Source organism: Podarcis liolepis, assembly GCF_965112155.1.
Source record: "Podarcis liolepis genome assembly, chromosome: 12".
NCBI classification, from domain to species: Eukaryota; Metazoa; Chordata; class Lepidosauria; order Squamata; family Lacertidae; genus Podarcis; species Podarcis liolepis.
Window position 1 is genome coordinate 36324484 of NC_139563.1, and position 19322 is coordinate 36343805.

The window sequence follows — 19322 nt, forward strand, 5'->3', positions numbered from 1 at the left end:
TTGGCGGCCTCCAAGCGGGGCTGGCTCAGGCGGCGGGCGGTTGGTTGCTGCTCCTCCGCCCGAGACCCGGCGCGGCGGTTCCCGGGTGCGCTTGCCGCGAGGAGCCGAGGCTGAGGCGACGGAGTCCGGGTCCCTCGCGCAGCGCTGGAGGAAGAGGCGGCCTGAAAGCGCCGGGGAGGCGTTGCCCGGCGAGGCCCGGGCTGCAGAACAAGAAGCGAGGAGGAGGCCGCCCCCCCCCCCCGAGCAACTCCTGGCCGAGCGCTGGGGACGCCGCCGCGTCGCTTTCCCGCCACCAGGGTGGCCGCTTGGGTAGCGCGGGAGGGCGAGCGCCAGGCGCCTCGGCAGCAAGTGGCGCCGCCGCCGCCGCCCCGCGCAGACCTCGCAGGAGGCGGGAAGCGCAGCCGCCAGGAGGCAGCGCTCGGCGGCGGCTCCCCCTGCCCCGGCCGGCCGCCATGGCTGCCGCGGCGAGGCGACGGCGAGGGACGCGAAGCGGTGGCTGCTGCTGCTGCTGCTGCCGCCTCCTCTGGAGGACTCCGAAACAAGCGCCCCAGTCGAGAAGAGGTAAGGGCTAGGAGCCGACGGGAAAACCCCTCTCCTCTTCACATATCCAAATATGCCAACGCCTAGGGGGCGAAAGCCCCCCACCCCAGTTGATGGGCATTGCCATTCAAATAGTGTGCGTGCCCCGCGGCTGGTGATCGATAAACCAATATTTTATTCAAGTTGGCACCCGTGTAAAGCAGCCCAAAGAGCCAGTAGGCTTTCAGTTTCCTTTCCTTTTTACCATCCTGAGAAAGGAAGTATCTGCACCACTTCGGAGGGTCATTGCAGAGCTCCTCCTCCTTTGCATGTTTGCATTTATTTACTTACTAGTTACATTTACTTTTCCCAGTTTTTTTGGTTTTTTTTTAAGATGAACGTCCAAAATCCCCTCCAAACCCATGCCAAAGTTTTGCTGCGAATTCGTAGTTAACGAAGCTCTTTTTTCTCCCTCCCTGTGAGGTGGGCTAGGCAGAGAGGCAGTGACTAGCCCAAAGTCACCCAGTAAGTTTCTTGAACCCTGGTGTCTTCCTCCAGTCCTAGTTTGACATCCTAATCATTACCCCTTGCTGGCCAATAATGAAGGACCTGGCTTTAAATGCAGGTTCGACATGAGCAAAAGGATCTTGAGGATCATTTTAAAAAAATAAAAAATTATTCCAGTTTTCATGTGTTATCGCTCATCAGTTGAAGAGAGAGAGAAATGTATATTGCGTGTGGGCTTACAAAGTAAGAGAAAAGCACAAGACTTTTCTCTTAGTTTGGTAAATGTGGGAGATCAGTTTGACATTGCCAGAATAAAGTGGTGCATTTATGGTCCATTGGGCTGGGTAGTCTTGCAAGGGATGGAAGTGCTACAACTAACCCACCTGCCCTTGTTCCTCTGGCTGGTGAGAAAGGCTAACTAGGAAATGCCCAGCGCCCTAGAGCATAGTGGCCTGGCAGGGGGGATTGCACTGTACTTGGTGGACCAAGTGCACCTCGTAGCCTTGTACAAAACCTGGCAGAGAGACATTCTGCTGTGCCATGCCTTGCTTTATTTCATGTAAAGTACCAGCCTGCCTGGAAGCTGCATCTTCTCTCGCACAGCGAAGTCAAAACTTCACAGTAAATGAATAAAGCTTTACTGAGTTAAACATATTTCTTATAATGGAGGAGAGCAAAGTAAAAATCAGGCACCTCCAAACTCGGCCCTCCAGATGTTTTTTGGGACTACAACTCCCATCATTCCAAGCTAACAGGACCAGTGGTCAGGGATGATGGGAATTGTAGTCCCAAAACATCTGGAGGGCCGAGCTTGGGGGTGCCTGGTAAAAACAGAAGAAGATTAGACTAGGCTAGAGAGCACTCCGTGTGTCTTCCTACAATTGATACAATATTTGTACAAGGAATGAGTCATCTAGCTGAATTAGTCTGCACTTTTCAGCATTTTCCAACACTTTCTGCACTTTACTGTACTGCTTCTGCTCTCAAAGACCTTTGTCACATGACGTCTTCTGAGCTATAGCCATTGCAACAAGAAGCCATGGATTGCTTTATCCTCTGTGTCACAACTTATTCCTATTCCTGCATGTGTGGAGACGGGTGAGACCGTTTAGTTAGCCTGCACATGTTCAGCGATGCTCTCTTTTTCTCTTGCTTCACAGGATTTGGGGCTGCAGCCTGGCAGTGTAGACAGATCCCAAGGCGTAAGCTCAGATTCTGTTTATGATAACAGCAGTGCCTGTGGTGAGGCAACTCCCAGCTGCTTTTCCAGTTGCTATGAAATATATCAGGGTGTTGCCAAAACTGCTGGAGACGTCCTGGGCATTGAACAGAATTGTCTCTGTGCTGAAAGTTGTAGGGTTTTCTTTACACCTTGTATTACCTCTTCCATCCCCCATACTACTGTTACTTTGGGGAAAATGTGGATCCAAAGCTGTCAGAGAGCCAGCGTGGTGTAGTGGTTAAGAGCGGTAGTCTTGTAATCTGGGGAACCGGGTTCGCGTCTCCACTCCTCCACATGCAGCTGGGTGACCTTGGGCTAGTCACGCTTCTTTGAAGTCTCTCAGCCCCACTCACCTCACAGAGTGTTTGTTGAGGGGGGAGGAAGGGAAAGGAGAATGTTGGCCGCTTTGAGACTCCTTCGGGTAGTGATAAAGCGGGATATCAAATCCAAACTCTTCTTCTCTCTTACAAACTCTTCAAGCTCTCAGTGGTTCTTGCTCCCAGTGATGACTTCGTGATGATGTCCAAAACAGTCTTAGTCTAATGTCCAAAATAAAAGTGTGCACTGCACTGTGGGTTTGGGAATTTGATGGGAGCTGAAATTCAGAAATAAGAGAGGTCTTTCTACAAAGCTATGATGCTGTAGAATATACATCAACTTTTAAATGTGAGGGCATCTCACTACCATAATAAAAAAAAGTTGGGGCTTCTAGCAGTACACACTCCTAGGAAATAAAAATGGTTACCTTTTCAGATTGCTGGTTCACACTCACGCAAGCGGCCTTTCTTTAACAGAACAGTTTGTAGGGTGAGGAGACAGTTGTTTCTGCACATATTTTTCTTCCAAAAGTGTTTTTCAGCTTACCTGCTTGCACATTCAGTTCCATCTTTATTTGGTTATTCAAACATCAACAGGAGTTTCTTTTTTCCCCCCTGAAAGTTGCATGTTGCTTTCTGACAGGCAATATACCTTTAGTCATTGTTCCAACTCTCACTGAAAGGGGAGTTTCCCCATTAACACTAATGAGTACTGGTTTTTGCTTTTTAATAATGGCTTGATTAAAGAGAATGTAATACCTTAAGAGCTTGCAGATCAGCTCTGCTGCTGTGTAATTAAATGTAGCTACTGGAAAACAGTGTCAGGTTTACACATTCGTCCTAATCCTGCTAAGAACAAAGTATATTTAAAGTTGATGCAAAAGCACAGTATCTTTTAGTTTATCCAACTAGTCTCTTGGCTGTAATTCACAAGACAAAGTTTAGAGGCCATTTAAAACTAAGAAAAATAGAAGAGCAAACAGTGCTAAAATAAGTGTGAAGATAAAGATAGCTTTCCCCCTTGCAGAAAGAGGCACATTTTAGTTCATTTAAATCAGTGGAATTAAGCTTGCTTTACTATATAATTGATGGAGGTCATGATATGTATGTAATATCCCTTCTTATACTTTCCACCAAAAATTATTGTTGAAGTATTCAGACTTAGAGTGTGGTAGATTCTAACAATGCATTCTTATGCTAGTCTCCTCAGAAGTAAGTCCCATTGAGTTCAACAAGATTTCCTCCCAGGTAAGAAGGTATAGGCTTGTAGTCCAAGTTCCTTGACATTGTGGTTCCAGTATATGGTTTATGGATAATTCTCTGGTGCTTAAGACTTTTCGTTGTGTTGTGTTGTGTTGCGTTGTGTTGTGTTGCGTTGTGTTATCCACCTTTTAGTAATGCAAATTTATGTTATGTCTAGTGGGAAGTAAAATTGACACTACTGTCCAGGACACATAACCTAAATGTGCATGCTGCAACTCCTTTGAATTTTGTTATATTAGCCTGTACTGCAAATGTAAAAACTTCTGTCAACAAGAATACACACTTGATTTCTCTTCCACGTTCTGTCCTGAATAATCCTTGGAGCACAACTAGTACACACGAGGTGTGTAAGGAGAGCTCTGCTAGACCACAGATGAGCATCCTTGCTTGTGGCAATAGCCAGCAGCAGAGGTGCTTCCACAAAACACAAAAGGAGAGCTTGAAGGCTACAGCTGTCTTCTCCTCAGCAAGTGGGATTTAGTGGCCTCCTGCCCCTCTGAACTTGGAGGTTACATACATGAATAGGCATTGATCAAAGAGGTTTAATGATGGTCTAGACTAGAGGGTCCCCAACATGCTGCAGATAGTACTTCAAATGCCTGGCTGAAGCTTGCAAGAAGGCATACTTGATCAGCAAAGCTTTGTTTTTACTCAGGCTGAATGCAGCCTATAGTTGCTAAGGGTTTCAACAGCACTGCAATATAAGCTGCAATCCCATGCCATGTGCTTGCATGCTTCAAGATCCAATAGACTTCAGCGAGACATTTGCAAACAGGTTTAATTATTCAGCCTTAGACTTAGGTTTCAAACATGTGCTTGCTTGTTCACAGTGACACTTACTGACAGGTAGAAGAGCATACAATTGTAGCCATAGGAAAAGAGGTGGGGATTCTTTCATTAAAAGCAGCTTGTGCAGAATTGACCATGAGATAAGTATATTAGACCATTTTATCCAGCTTGCCCTTGACAAATATTTGGTTGGGTAAGACTCTTGGGAGCATAATAATTGTCTTAGCTTTTCGGTTTAGGAACTCTTAAGAGAAGTGTGTGCAAATACCAATGCCTTTGCAAAAAGTAGGTTTTGAGATACAATAAAAATTCTAATCCTGACTTTCAGTTCATTGCCACACGACTTAAAATGCCTATTGTTTCTGTTTTGATATACGTTCCCCCACTTGTAATGGAATTTTGTTTTTACTTGGCTATGATTCGAGATCTGTTACTTCCGTAGGTAGTTGTAAAACTAGTTTCTCCACCCTAACCTAGAGGGATCTGAGCACTGGAGCAAGAGATGACCAATTTTCAATTCTAGTTAACACCGAACTTCTTTTGAGAACTTCAGCTGGAGTGTCTAAAAGATACACAGGGTGTAAGGGAGAAAGTGGGCCTGTTTAAATGGCCTGCCATCAGAGTCTAATGGATCCCGGTGTCTTCCTGAATGCAGGAATTTTCCAGTGGAAAAAGCTGATGATCCTGTTGAAGCTCTCACTGTGGAATGGTGAGATTGGATGTGCAGTTCCAGAATGGCTTCTCCAGCATTGCGGAGCCTGCTTGCCTGCTTGGTAATCTGGGGAGCTTCAGGCTATATAAGCTAGACTCTGACTAGAGCATAAGTAGTGCTCTCCTTATTTCATTCTGAAACCGACCAAGCACTAGCCAGTGTCTACCATGTGGCAGTGTGAGCTGCGAAGAAGGCTCATTTTGCAGCTTTCATCGTATCCTCTAGTCTAGTAGCTGGCTGGAGAGGTTGCTGTCCCCTGCAACGAGGAGGAGCCTCTGGAAAATTCAAGGGCCTGCTGTGACCAGCTGGCTACACATTTTGTGGATAAAGTTGCTTGACTTCAGAGTGGCCTTGATTCAGTGGTCGTTGCAGTTCCAGATGAAGTACCCAGTGCCAGAATTGGTGAAATTGGTTTCAGCTTATGCAGGAAGCTAACATGGGCAAGACTGTATGCTGACCATGCATTCTCTTGACCCCTAACCCTTCTGGGCTTCTTAAATCTAGCAGAGGGAGTTTAATTATCTGGGTCTAGAGCAGGGGTCTGCAATCTTTAAGACAAAAAGAGCCACTTGGACCCGTTTCCGAAGAAAAAAAACTGGGAGCCGCAAAACTCGTCATTATAAAAATAACACTTTTGTCACTTTTTTATTATTTCTTTGTTTGACCCCTCAGAATTACTCCTCCTCATAGAAATAAACGTTAAATTAACAAGTTACCTTTTTGTGTGTGTGTGTTCTTCACTCCCCTTCAATGAAGTGACCAGCGTACATGCCCCTTACAATGTAGCAGGCGGGCAGGCGGAAAGGTGACATCGGGACGGTGCGTGACTAACGCACGCACCGCCCCCATGCGACGTCACAGCCAGTACAGTGCCCGCCACAGTGGGGAGTGTCGGGGCGCACAATGCGCCTCCTCCCCTCGCTAGTATCCGCCCCTGAGCCGCGGCAAAGGTGTAAAAGAGCCACATGCGGCTCCGGAGCCGCGGGTTGCAGACCCCTGGTCTAGAGCATGGTCAATGCTTCATTGCATTAGCAATAACTATCAACCAGTTGCAAAAACCCGCTTGCTGGGGAAGTGGGTGCAGAGAATTGTGGTGGGGAACCTGCAAGCATTTGTGGTTAACACAGATTATTTTGATTGATTCCCTGGGTTCAGGCATGGCCATGGGACTAACTCTGCCTTGGCTACCCTGATGAATGACATTACAGATAGAGGGACAGGGTATGTGTGAGTTTGCTCTTGCTTTTTGACCTCACTGCAACTTTCTGTACCATTTGCTACTGCATTGTCCTCAACCGGCTCCAGGGAATGGGAATTGGGGTCACTGTGGTACATTGATTTCAGCACTACCTACAGGACCAGGTTCAGAAAACAGCATTGGGAAAGTGCTGTTCGGCTCCCTGGAAGTTATCCATATGAAGTCCCTGGGAGTGGTGGTTGGGCATTTGGGGGCAAGGCACCCTCAATGTGTTGATGACTTTCAGCTCTGTTTCTCCATCACATCTGAATCAGGAGAGGCTGTGCAGGCCCTGGACCAGTGCTAGACACAGTGGTAGGATGGATGAGCAGGGCATTTTTTTAACCTAAGTATGGGCAGAATTCCTTCGCCACAACCCTTATGACTCCTCCTCACCTGTGACATGTGCTTTTGCTTGACCCTAGTTTACATTTGGAGAAAACAAGAGGCCTATTTAAAAGCTGTTTGCATTCTCATCTGGACTCTGTGATTGTAGATTTGCCCATCCTGTTTCACACAAAACTAAGTTTGCTGGCCACCAGTGCAATTTAGGCCAGAAGAACCACATGGTTCAAGGCATGCTGCCAGTGATTCTGATATTGGTGTTTTGTTGAGGTGCGCAGTGCCAAAATGCTGAAAGTCATGCAAAGTGAGAACTGGTGGAAAGTGAGGTCTCTCACTGGTGTGTGTTCCTGAAGCAGACAGCACTGCTCACCCAGAAGCACACTTGCTTGAGAGGTGTTGGTTCACCCAGCACACTAAGCCAAGCCATTGCTTTGCAAAACAGCTTGAATGTGTGGGCTTCCAGAGAGGAACTTGCATCTACTTTGCTCTTTGCTGCTACTTTGCTGCTGCACCTTGTGAAGCTTAGCCATGGCTTGGCTTCGGGTGCCATTTGAACTGGGACTCACTGCTAATCACAAGCTGTAACCAAGAATGGGAGACCAAGGTTTGCCTTAGTCAGGCATGCAAACCAGACACACATACATTTTCTCCTCTGCTCATATTTGATGCAATATCCATTCCTGATTGATTTCTTTTAAGCAACATCTCTCTTATGTGATGTTCATGTGCAGTTCTTGCAAAAACATGTTTTGAGTGTGTTCACAATGCTGTAGGCTTGAGCAGCTGTGAAGGGCTTGGGGATGTACCAGACCAACTTGCACCGCTGCAAGAGGTTTTGTGTTTTAACATAAATAGAAACATTAAGGGTTGTGGAGTATATAGGGGAGGAGGAGATGTGGGTGGTGAAGTGTTGTTTTGAAGCAAACATACTTTCTCCAATTAGGTAGGACTCACAGCAGCAACTTTGCACTTAAACAATGAAGCACATGAATAAAAGACAGGAAGAGGAGAGTGGGTGTCGAGGTAGGGCAGGAGGCGGTTCAAAATGCGGTTCTGTTCCTTACAGTCATTGCAATTAATTGATGAAGCTACTTAAGTGTGCACTTCTAAAAGCAGTCCTTTCAAATCCCTGCTAACAGCAGAGGGCTTGGGGAGAGGGAGGAGGCATGCCTACTGAACTCAAAGCATAAATTCACATGCTGGAGAGAAGGATTTTTTTTAAAAAAAAAAACACTGATTGCAGAGCGGAGTGGAAGACCTCCTACAAGCTGCAAAAGGGAGTGGATTTTTCTTTAGCGGCATGGGAATGGGTTTGACAACAACTGCTGAAGAATGCCAAGATTTCCATACCCTTGCTCTTGCTGTCAGTCATTGGAAAGGGAAAAGTTGGCACAATGAGGCAATGCCAGCATTTGGCTGCTACAAAGTCTTAAGGCAGGGGTTGACAACCTAAGGCCCATGGGCCACAAGCGGCCCATGGGGGTCGTTTAACTGACCCACGAGCCGCCCCCGAACCAAGCTGCACGCTCGGTGAATCCCCACGTGCTGTGCTAAACCAGTGCCGTGCAGGGACTCCCTTCCACGGCGCCAGAAATCGTGTCTGCACAGATGCCAGAAATCGCGGGTGGGTGCATGATCCAGTCCACAGAGGGATCTCCGCTGGCGTGAACAAGCCCAGGCGAGGTAAACCTTGCCGACCTCTGTCTTAAGGGATGTCAAGCAGGAGAGACAGACAGGATGGAGGAAAGCAGACTATGACCAAACATACCATAGTTACTGTGACCATATGCAGAATGTTCATTGGCTTAAGTGTGGTTTGTACGATAAACCATGGTTTCAAATACATGTTCTTATACTGCAGCTGACATACACCCTTGTGGTCTAACCATGGAAACAGGTGCATAAAGAACAGTGAAATGGGATTTCATTTACTATCCCCCCCCCCCATAATACAAACATATGCCTAATATAATGGAACACAGATGGAACCAGATCTTTCAAGTTTAAATACTTTATGTATAAGACTAAGTGAATATATTCCCCCCCCCCAATCTTTTGTTACGGTCTGGTGTTACAACATTGCCTGAAAAAATGTACATTTGAGGTTTGGTGGCCACATGCAAAAGAGCTTATTGGACAGTGTGTGTGTCATTGACTTACCAGGAAAAAGGTTAGGTTGATGGGCTGCAACTATACTACTAGAGAAACAAAATACAGTGGTGCCTCGCAAGACGAAATTAATCCGTTCCGCGAGCCTCTTCGTCTAGCGGTTTTTTCGTCTTGCGAAGCAACCGTATTAGCGGCTTAGCGGATTAACGCTATTAGCGGTTTAGCGGCTATTAAAGGCTTAGCGGATTAGCGGCTAAAAGGCTATTAGCGGCTTAGCGGTTTAGAAAAAGGGGAGGAGCGAAAAAAAATCGGAACACTTGCAAGACGTTTTCGTCTTGCAAAGCAAGCCCATAGGGAAAATCGTCTTGCGAAGCAGCTCAAAAACAGAAAACCCTTTCGTCTAGCGGGTTTTCCGTCTTGCGAGGCATTCGTCTTGCGGGGCACCACTGTACTATTCTGACGTGTGTCATTTCCTAGTATGCTGGTTGCTGACACATTACAGTGCTGAAAATTATTATAGTTTCCTGTTTCTCCCGATATTTACAGAATGTAGACTTAAAAGTGAGTCAGGAATGTTTGGAACACTGTTACGTTATAGAAGATGAAGACTCAGAATCTCAAGAGGAGGAAGAGGGTAAAAGCGACCAAGTGGATTGGAAAGAGAAGCTGAGTCCAGTTTCCAGCTCTTCGGTGAGTCTCATAAAAGTTGTATTGGGCCATATACAGTTAAGTTCTACTCAGAATAGACCCATTGAAATCAAGAGTCTTTTGGTAGTCTTGCCCATTAAGGTCAATGCTTTTATACTGAGTATGACTCACATTGAATTCAGTCCATTGCCCGGGATCCTAAGTTGCTCATCCATTCATGTATGATGGCGGAGATTCTCACCAAGGCCCCTGCCTCATATCCCACACCATATCCCAAGGGTCCTCAAGCTCCCTGGGGTAGATTTTCAGGGGGCTGTAGAAAGAAGGGGGAGGAAGGAAAGTCTCTTTCCATAAACAAGACTTCTGTTCCATTCACAGAAGGAAAATTAGAACCCCAGCCATCAATATTAGTGTTTTTGGAAACTGATTCAAATATTGATTTTTTTCATGGCAAGTCTTTATGAACATTTTTGAAATGTATATATTCGCAAATATCATTGTGGGAATAACCTGTCATGTCTTAAAAGATATCGTTAACTTCTTGCTGCACCAGTTACATGGTTATTATTTTCCCCAACCCCAAAGTTGTGGTCCGCTCTTTTCTCTTTAACATCTCTGAATTATTTTTTTTTAAGTTGATGTGGTTTTGCTTTAAATCATAAAACAGCTCTAGTATCAAAAGACTCCAGTTCTGACCATTATAAACAATGAATTTATGAAAGCATGTTCAGATAACTGCTGTTTACTAAAAAGTTTTACAATGTGGCATTTTTTTAAAAAACAAAAAACCATGGAAGTGGTTGGCAGCTTGTAATTATCAAACTATTCGGGTAAGTATTACCACTTCCTCTGTAGCTGCATGAAAATCTAATGGAATGGTGAGCCTTAACTGCTAGTCAGGGGTCAGCAAGGTTTACCTCGCCTGGGCTGATTCACTCCAGCGGAGATCCCTCTGTGGACTGGATTGTAGATACCCGCGATTTCCAGCGTCTGCACAGATGCGGATTTCTGGCGCCGCAGAAGTGAGTCCCCACGCCACGCTGGTTTAGCACATTGCGCGGGGGCTCACCAAGCGGGCGGCTCATGGGCCGGTTAAATGACCCCCGTGGGCAGCATGTGGCCCATGAGTCTTAGGTTGCCGAACCCTGTGCTAGATGGAAGACAGCAGCCCAGTTCTGGGGTCCTGTTGTAAGCTTTTAATTGGCTGTCACGTGAACTCCTGGTTGTCTGAATCCACTCTCTGTATGCAGCGAACAACATCTCAGAATGTGCTATCCTATAGTGCTTCTTCACAGATGTACTGCTGGCCAGTTAACTTGGTATGAAGATAGCATGCTTTGTTGTTTACAAATGTTACTGTCACTCATCGACATGCATATTTACTTAATACATTTTATATACCACCTGTCAGCCAGCTGGTTCCTAGGGCAGTTGAGAACAGGATAAAGGGGTTGCCAGCCTCTTTGAGGCCCCTGGGCACAATTAGAATTTTGAGTTTTGCAGCTGTATACATCTCCTGTGGCTTGGAGTGGTGTCTTTTTCCTGATCCCTCTTACAATCCTAATTACAACTTTCCATTAACAATGGATAAATGTCTATTAATTGTGAGTTTTTTGGGGTGTGTGGGGTTTACAACAGGCTTACAGAAGCACTACTGGTTCTGCTTTCCCACTGGAAGGTTATTTTCCACTGCCAGCATCACTGACTGAAAAGACATTGGAAGTAAGTGTTGCAATTTGCCCATAAGCTTGTAAACTATCTCAAAGTTGGAAGCATGCTTCTACAATAACCCAGTTAAAGCAACTCTTTCAGATCCTGATCTTGTCAGAAATGCTGCAACTCAACTGCAACATTTTTCCCTTTGCTATTTACTTCCAAAAAGTGTGATTTGCCAAAGTAGAATCTGAAGAATTGTTTTAAAACCATTTCCCCGATTTCTACAGCTCCATTCTAGGTGTTATGACAGAAGACTCTGATTACACCATGGAAGCTAAAGTAGTAAGCTGAACCTGTAGTGAATGAAGTGTAGCAAGTGACTTAGGGGTGCATTCATTTTTCCTCAATTTGACTAAAGGGTTCCACGTGGCACACCTTTCCAAGGGTGCATGCCAGTGGTAGGTGGAACAAATGTGACACTTTGCTTCCAGCTGTTGACTACATTTCAGTAAGGCAACATCACTCAAGAGCAGGGTAAGACAGGGTGTGTGACCTGGTGAGAGTCATGAGGGTCAAATGGAAAAGCCCTGGAGGGCCTCAATTTGCCCCAGGCCCTGAGGTTCCTCAGCCCTGATTTAGAAAATACCTGTGGTGTCCTATAAGGCTCATCATAATCACCTGTGCTGTTAATCTTATGCGTGGAATTGTTAAAATGATAACTCTCCCGCCCTTGGACAGCACATTCAACAACATGCTGCCCTCCAAGTCTGTATTTTATTAACGTAAGCACCCAGCAGAAACTGTATCTATTCTAAACCAAAGTTTGGATAGTAGGGGAAGGTGTGTAGACATTTCTAAATAGATGCAAGTATGTGAGGAACTACCTAGCTAGGGCAAACAGCTGAAGATGCTTTCATTTAATATACCGGTAATCATAGAGGTGGAAGGGATCCTGAGGGATCATCTAGCCTAACCCCCTGCATTGAAGGAATATGCAGCTATCCCTATGAGGATTGAACCTGCAACCTTCGCACTCAGCACCACAGTCTAGCCAGGATGATGGGCCCAATGTTCAAGATGTTAGTTTTAAACCTTTTCAAGCTCTTCTTGCATGCCTCAGTATATCTTTCCCTACATAACCTCCACCCCAATGTCTGTTGGATAAGCTCATAAGAATTCTGCCTTTAAAAATGGAGAAGACAAGGTGTGGGCTGTGAAACTCGTGCCTCTATGTTGCAATTTTTAGGGAAACAATTCAAGCTGCTCCTGTTTCAGCAGAGGTGGGTAGTGGTGGTTTTCCAGTTTGTATTGCAGTAGATAGCAGACAAGCTACTGCATCTTACTGGGTTCTTTTTGATGTTTTCCTCAATACTCTTTCAGGCTGCCATTTTTAGTGATCACACTCTTTCTGTAACAGCTGGTATTTGCAGAAAGCATTCTCTGTGTTTAAAGTATTGTGGGGGAGGGGGAAATAACACATTTTAAATTATACAAAGGGCTGCTGTTGAACTGGCTAGAAACTATTTAACCATAGGGAGAGTTGCAAGGTTTCAACATAACATAGAAAACATTTTCATTTTGCTCCCTCTTTTAGGAACACTGGTTGGGAAATACTATGCCCATTATCAACAGCAGAGGTATGAACCTGCCAAACTTCCACAATACAGATAATCTGACTCAGGCTATTAGCCGTGATGTTAGTCTTCATGATGCTACAATGATGAAATCAGACCACAATACTATAGTAAATGCAGAGAAAAGGAATTTGGAGATATTGGAGACTCTGTCATTAACCGATTCTCACACATCGCTAATGAATGGTGTCAACATGCTTGGGGTTTTTGCATCTGATAATTGTACGAATCTAACAAACCAGGATTTGTTCTTGAGCCTGGATGGACATGGATTTGAAGCTTCCTGTTTCTTTGAAGAACGGGATTCTGATTCTGGACTGTCTTTGGACTTAAATCATAGCAATTCATCCCTTGCTTTTACCTGTGACAGTGACGCTGAATCTGCCACCTATGATGATTTAGCTGTAGAAGGCTGCTGCGTAGAATACAGCAAATGTTACCACACAGATTATCAAAGCAATTATGATCTCAGTGCAGAATTGTTTGTAGATGTGTTGCACGATCACACGTACAGCCAAATCCCACAACAGCTGGCACCCTGTGCGCCAGAAGACTATTACTTCATGTGGCCAGAGAAATCCAATAAAGCCAGAAGTAGAAATGGAGATAACACAGGGAAAAACCAAAGCCGTGATGAATACCGTGCAGAAGCCCTGAGAATTCCATTCTCTGTAAATGATATTGTGACTCTGCCTGTCGATTCCTTCAATAGCATGTTATCAAAATACTACTTGACAGATAACCAGCTATCACTCATACGTGACATAAGGCGGAGAGGGAAAAACAAAGTCGCTGCTCAAAACTGCCGCAAGCGTAAACTAGATGCAATTATGAACCTGGAAGATCAGGTGTGTCACCTTCAAGCACAAAAGGAAAAGCTCAAGAAGGAAAAAGCCCAGTGCAATAGATCAATTAGCAATATAAAACAAAAACTAAATGATCTTTATTGGGACATTTTGAGTAGATTAAGAGATGACCAAGGAAGACCTGTTAACCCAAGCCAATACTCTCTACAGTGTTGTAAAAACGGCAGTGTTTTGGTTGTACCTGGAAAAGCCATCAAACTGGAACTGGGGAAAAAATAATCCAACCAAAAAAATGGCTAGATAGAAAATATTTCTCTTTAGCTACTGAAATGGAAAGGGATGTTTCTTAATTATTCTTAAATACTGTGACATTCACAGTTAGTTTACACAGGGAAAAATAAAGTTTGGTAAGGATCTACTTTGATTATCCACATTATCAAAATATTTTTAAGACTTCTATACAAAAAAACCAAATAAATAAAATTGTGTACTATAAACGAAATGTCCAAGCTCTAGGTCTGTAAACACAGGCCTAATAGAATCAGTTCTTAACTGAAGATTTCTCTTCATCTGAATAAATTATTAGTTAAACCATATTGCATAATTTATTCAGCTTTGCTAATCATGGGGGGGAGGCAGAGTTCTTGCAACTTAAAACTTCATTCTTTCATAGCCAGAACCAGGCAAGTTTAAATGCTGAAAAGGGAATTGTTATCTTTTATTTATTTTTATTCCTAAACTTATCTACCGCTTGATTACTCACAATCCGAAGTGGTGTACATAAAAAAATCCACAAGCAATAAAATTACCATAAGACCAAAACACTTACTAAAAATGCGTTAGAACAAGGTCTGAAGAACGTGCCTGACGTTTCTCAAGGAAGATGCCAGCCTAATCTGTTGCGATTTCCGCATGCTTGTGCCCACTTCACAAAATACAACTTCCAGTAGTTACAAGCCATGCATCCAAACCACCAGCAAAGACTCTCCCCAAGAACTCAGTGATTGGGCTGGGTTATAATGGATCCGATAGTGTTTAAGAGATCCTACAACTATGTTGTTAAGGGCCTTGTAAATTGTCAGAGCTGTGAGCTTGGCCTGGAAACATTGGCAGCAATTTCAGTGGCCACTGGTATCAATAGCTGCTGACAGACAGAGATGGAGCAGAGCTATCCATTCCCACAAACCTACTTTTGATACAGATCTTCCCTCAGGGCGATCAAGGCCGATTCAGTTCCACAACCATTGCTGCCCACATCAAGGCACGTAAATGTAAATCAGTCCCATAAAATTATGTGAAGGTGCTGCATTGGACACACAAACTTCTACACCTTTGGCACTACGGAGCAGTGATGTTACCTTTGAAGTGCTGGACAAACTGCTTAGTGTTCAGAGAACCACCCACCACTTCTGGTAGCTAGTCTCTAGATCACCTGCAGTAACAACTCAAGGACACAATGTTGGCTGTGAAGTAGTTCTTTGCAGTCTTCACTGCCACTTGGTAGACAAAACTTTGTGACCTTACAAGTGTTTGATCAGCTTTGAAGTGTTTTCCATCATCTGTGCTCCAGTTGTGTCCCAGCCTTTCATTGCCTGCAGCTCCTCAGCGAACCGAGGAGCAGTGCAGACCCTGGGAATGAATACCCCCATTACACAATGAGACCAGGGTCTCAAGAGGATCACTGGCTCGATCCACTGGAAAATCCCCAGAGCAGTCAGGAACCCATTTTGTTCCCTTAGTCTCCACAGATGCACCATCCAAATGGCTTCCCCACATTTGCAATGTTGAGGTTGCTGCCAAAAGCCCAAACTTCACCAGAAAGTAATCTGACCATGACAGGGGGGTTATGGACCACACTTGTATACAATCCTTCTACCCGCTACGTGCAAATACTAAATCATGGTTAAGTCCTGTGAATAACACACACCCCCCCCCCCCCGTTGACACCTTGTCAAACAGGTTTTTGAAACTCTGTACTAACCTGCTAATCTGGTTTGATAAGGTAGTTATTTGAATGTATGCATCATGATGGTGTCTTGTCAGTCCAAGCCTATCTTTGCATAAAGTCTTAACCATTTATTTAGGTTCTTGTGTTACTGCCTGCACCATCCTATTAATTTTACTCAGAAATCTGTGTTGAAAAGGGTTTATGCTCAGGAAAGTATATTTGGGGTTGCTGTCTTGATTTGTGTCTAGTACCAAATATTATACTTGCAGTGTTCTGGAAATCAAATGCAGCCCTATCAATGCATAGAAATGGAAAGCAATCAATAGGATTTGCTTTCCTGCAATTTTACAAGCAAAACAGCAAATTAATTGCCACATGAAATGTAAAATGACCACTTAATTGAACGCATTGAAATACAAGTAGAGCTTTCACTTTATAGAATTTTGAATGGACCCTGTTAGCATTTGAATGGTCTAAATTATAAACTTTAAATTTATAACTTATTTAAATCAATATTTTATATTTTTACCTTTGTACAGTAGTATAAAGTGTTTCCGTTTGCTTATTGTTGTCATTATTAATGATTTCAGATACTGTTACAATTACTTTATTTTGGAGGAACATGCCAATGAGCTTCTGCAATATAACCAGCCATGCATTACACAATACACCTGGTAGCAGAGTCCTGGAATAGAAACTTTTCACTCTACAAGTGCTGCGTTAAATTCAGCTCCCTATTTACAATCAACAAGCACGTATGCTTCAAAATAATGAGTGTAACAAATAGTAGAGTAGGTTAACTCTTCCAACACCATGCTCATGCAAAGTTTCTTAAATTTAACACACCTTAAGTACACTTTGATTTTGTTTTTGAAGGGGGCCAGAGTATTGCCCTTAACCACAAAAATAAGACATGCCCTTTTGAATAAATCCTAGCTCAGATATGCAGGGATATTCAGAGAGAGATCATATGTAGCTTTAAAGAAAACCACGGGCTTTACTGCAAGATATAGTGTTAAAAACAAGATTCACAGAGGCAATGTCTTTTTAATGATTTTTCCCAACATTGTGTCAGTGCTTAAGAACTATCTAAAACGACATTCAAATGACGTTCTAGTTGTTTGAATGTGTTTCTGTGCAAGGTTCAGTAGATCCATGAGCATGTTTAGGTCACACTGGGGAATGGGGTGCAGAAAAGGGGTTGACCCGCTTAACCAAATACTTCTGCAGATATTGATATTGTACCCACAGCATATTGATACCTCCCTCTTACTTGGTCACCCAAATTGGATCTAGCCAACGAGATACCATAAAATATGCTGTGTGTTCCCTCAAAGAGTTCCTATCTTCTAGATTGAAGTGTCATGCAGTAGTAGGGTTTATATTTTAACTGTATGAAATGTTAAAATGTTATCAGACTAGAAATATTTTTGTATAAAAGTTTATTATCACTTATAAAAAATATGACACAGTATTTGCTGTCTTAAAACATTAATTTTGATTTCCTATTCAGGCTGAATTCTAAGAACAGGTGCTACTATAGTTTTATATATTTTAAAAAGCATTACAACAGGCTGCACTAATATTAATTTAACCTGAAAAGGTTTTATAAAACCAGCAAAACCATCTATTTTGTGATGAGCATAGAAAAATCTTATTTCTTGAAGTTTCTGTGGTTGACCACTTCTTCATTAGTTACCTGCAGCTGGCACCTTCCTGCCAAAGAAAAAGAAAGTATCTGAAGAAGTTTATCATGTATGCTTCTTTGTATCACCTACAGGAAAACTTCAGCAAATGGCTATAATCCAGATGAGGCAAGTCAAGACCTTTTAGTGTACATATTGTACCAGAGACAAACTTTAAAAGACAAATATTTGCACTGAAAAAGCTGTGGCTGGTATGCCTATGACTACAACAGCAGAATTAAACAATATGCTACTCTTTAAATTGCAGCAACAATACATAGCAAACAATGGCAAAGGAACCTGACATTTAACACATCTTCAACAAATATGCAACAAAAACAAATTAGCATCCTAGCCAATTCATTTAGCAAGTCATAAAAATTCCACCTGGTGTATTATTTTCTTGTATACAACTATCATGCGAGAATGGGTGCTCTAAACCAATGAGTAAAATTATTCCTACATTTTAAGTTCTACAATAAGTATCTTCAGACAACACAGTAGACAATTTTCATAACGATAAGATTTCAGCTGCCCTGAATACCTAAGAGTTCACCATTTTCCTTTAGAGTGTTTATTTTTTTAAAAAATGAAGGATAAAAACATGAAATTGTACCATGTAAGTGAGCTGCAACATACCATTTTAACTAACCATAGCAGGGATGGGACCCTTGCAAAGTTTTAATGGACACTTGGCTGGTTCATTTGCTCAGCAGGTCTATTGCTTGTCCATGGTGCATAAAGCTAGATTCCAGCAGGGGGAAAGATAGGTTAAGCAGCTGAAGTTAAAATAAATGAAAATATAATAGCAAAAACAAAAACCCACATCCCAAGAAACAAACAAAAACAGTAATCTTAAATTTTTCAACCACAATTGTTAACTTGGTTCATTGCTATGTTAAACTAGATAATATACCACTATACTGAAACAGTACACTGTCATATAGTATTAGTTTCTTGTTTTTGGAATATTAAGAAAGGAAAAGTAAATAAGATCTTACCTAAAGAAGTTTAACTGAAGCTTAGAACTATTTTGCTCTACACCCTCAGCTCTCGTTGACATCCTTATAAAACTACTGTAGTTAAAGCTCTGCAGAAGTACAGCACAGCTTTTTAAGACTGGCTGAACTTAGTGCCGTTCTCAAGAGTTCTCTTGCACTAGACCTGTGTCCCTGGAAGAGTACCTCGCTGGGGATATTTCCTTTCCTTGCCATTGAAGAAGCAGCATCTAAAAGATCTAAAAAGGTGTTTCTCCTTGCAGAGATATCCCTTAAGTTATCTAGGTATTTTAAACCTGGTGATTTACAGAAAACATTATCTGACCACATTTACATGTACAACAATGACTTTGTAGTATTTGTGGGACCTTCTACTACCCACTCCTTGCCTTAATTTACAACGTATTTTAAATAAATCTAAGATTACACAACATTTCCTTTAGAATTATTTTATTAAATCATAAATGTACAACAGCTTCTTAACTCTACACACGCACTTAAATTTTTAAAAGGAAAACGTTATGTCTTATTACACCATGATCCTGGCTAATAGCTTTTCAAAACTTTGAGAAAATTCTTTAAAAAAGGTTTCACATGTCACCTGAAACTTACAAATTTAACATTATCAAAGGAATGCTTCTACACTCTTACAAAGACCACTAGAAAGAAACAACAATTAAAAAGCTAAGAAACTGTCTCAAAGGCATTTTTACAATCCTTCCTCCACAGTAAGGTATGTTATTAAATAATCCAATCCATTCACAAAATGGCTCTCTGCATCTGCTCTGGTGTCTTCTGCCATATCACTGCATATTTATGCATGACTGAGATAAGTTTCCTTAACAATGTTATTCGAAAACCTGAAGCTGTTCTTTTACCTCTGGGCTCATCCTCTCCTATTTATACAGTGAAGCCTGTTTCAACAGA

General features: G+C 42.8%; 2 protein-coding genes across 19 annotated transcripts in view; one reads left to right on the top strand and one right to left on the bottom strand.

Moving 5' to 3' along the window:
* Positions 1–17186, top strand: NFE2L3 (NFE2 like bZIP transcription factor 3). 7 transcript variants are annotated; one of them, XR_014517708.1, is made up of 5 exons: positions 1–561; positions 9567–9710; positions 11307–11390; positions 12919–14633; positions 14715–17186. XR_014517708.1 is itself a non-coding variant. In XM_083468412.1 (5 exons), the coding sequence occupies exon 5, from the start codon at positions 12940–12942 to the stop codon at positions 14041–14043; it is 1104 nt and encodes a 367-aa protein (XP_083324538.1). In that variant the 5' UTR covers positions 48–136; positions 245–561; positions 9567–9710; positions 11307–11390; positions 12919–12939; the 3' UTR covers positions 14044–17186. The 7 variants fall into 7 exon arrangements, 5 of the variants coding, with proteins under 5 accessions (XP_083324539.1, XP_083324538.1, XP_083324536.1 ...); XM_083468412.1 differs by having other exon boundaries at positions 48–136; positions 245–561; positions 12919–17186; XR_014517709.1 differs by lacking the exon at positions 11307–11390.
* HNRNPA2B1 (heterogeneous nuclear ribonucleoprotein A2/B1) overlaps positions 17138–19322 on the bottom strand; it is a 14936-nt gene continuing 12751 nt past the window's right edge. For 3 of the 12 annotated variants that reach the window (XR_014517712.1, XR_014517715.1, XR_014517718.1), the window contains exons 11-12: positions 18037–18141; positions 17138–17428 (exon numbers count right to left, since the gene is read on the bottom strand). The gene's annotated coding sequence lies outside the window, so the exon portion shown is untranslated. Of the gene's footprint in view, positions 19310–19322 lie in introns of all 12 variants that reach the window. The other 9 variants (XR_014517714.1, XR_014517717.1, XR_014517719.1 and 6 more) reach the window with 4 other exon arrangements.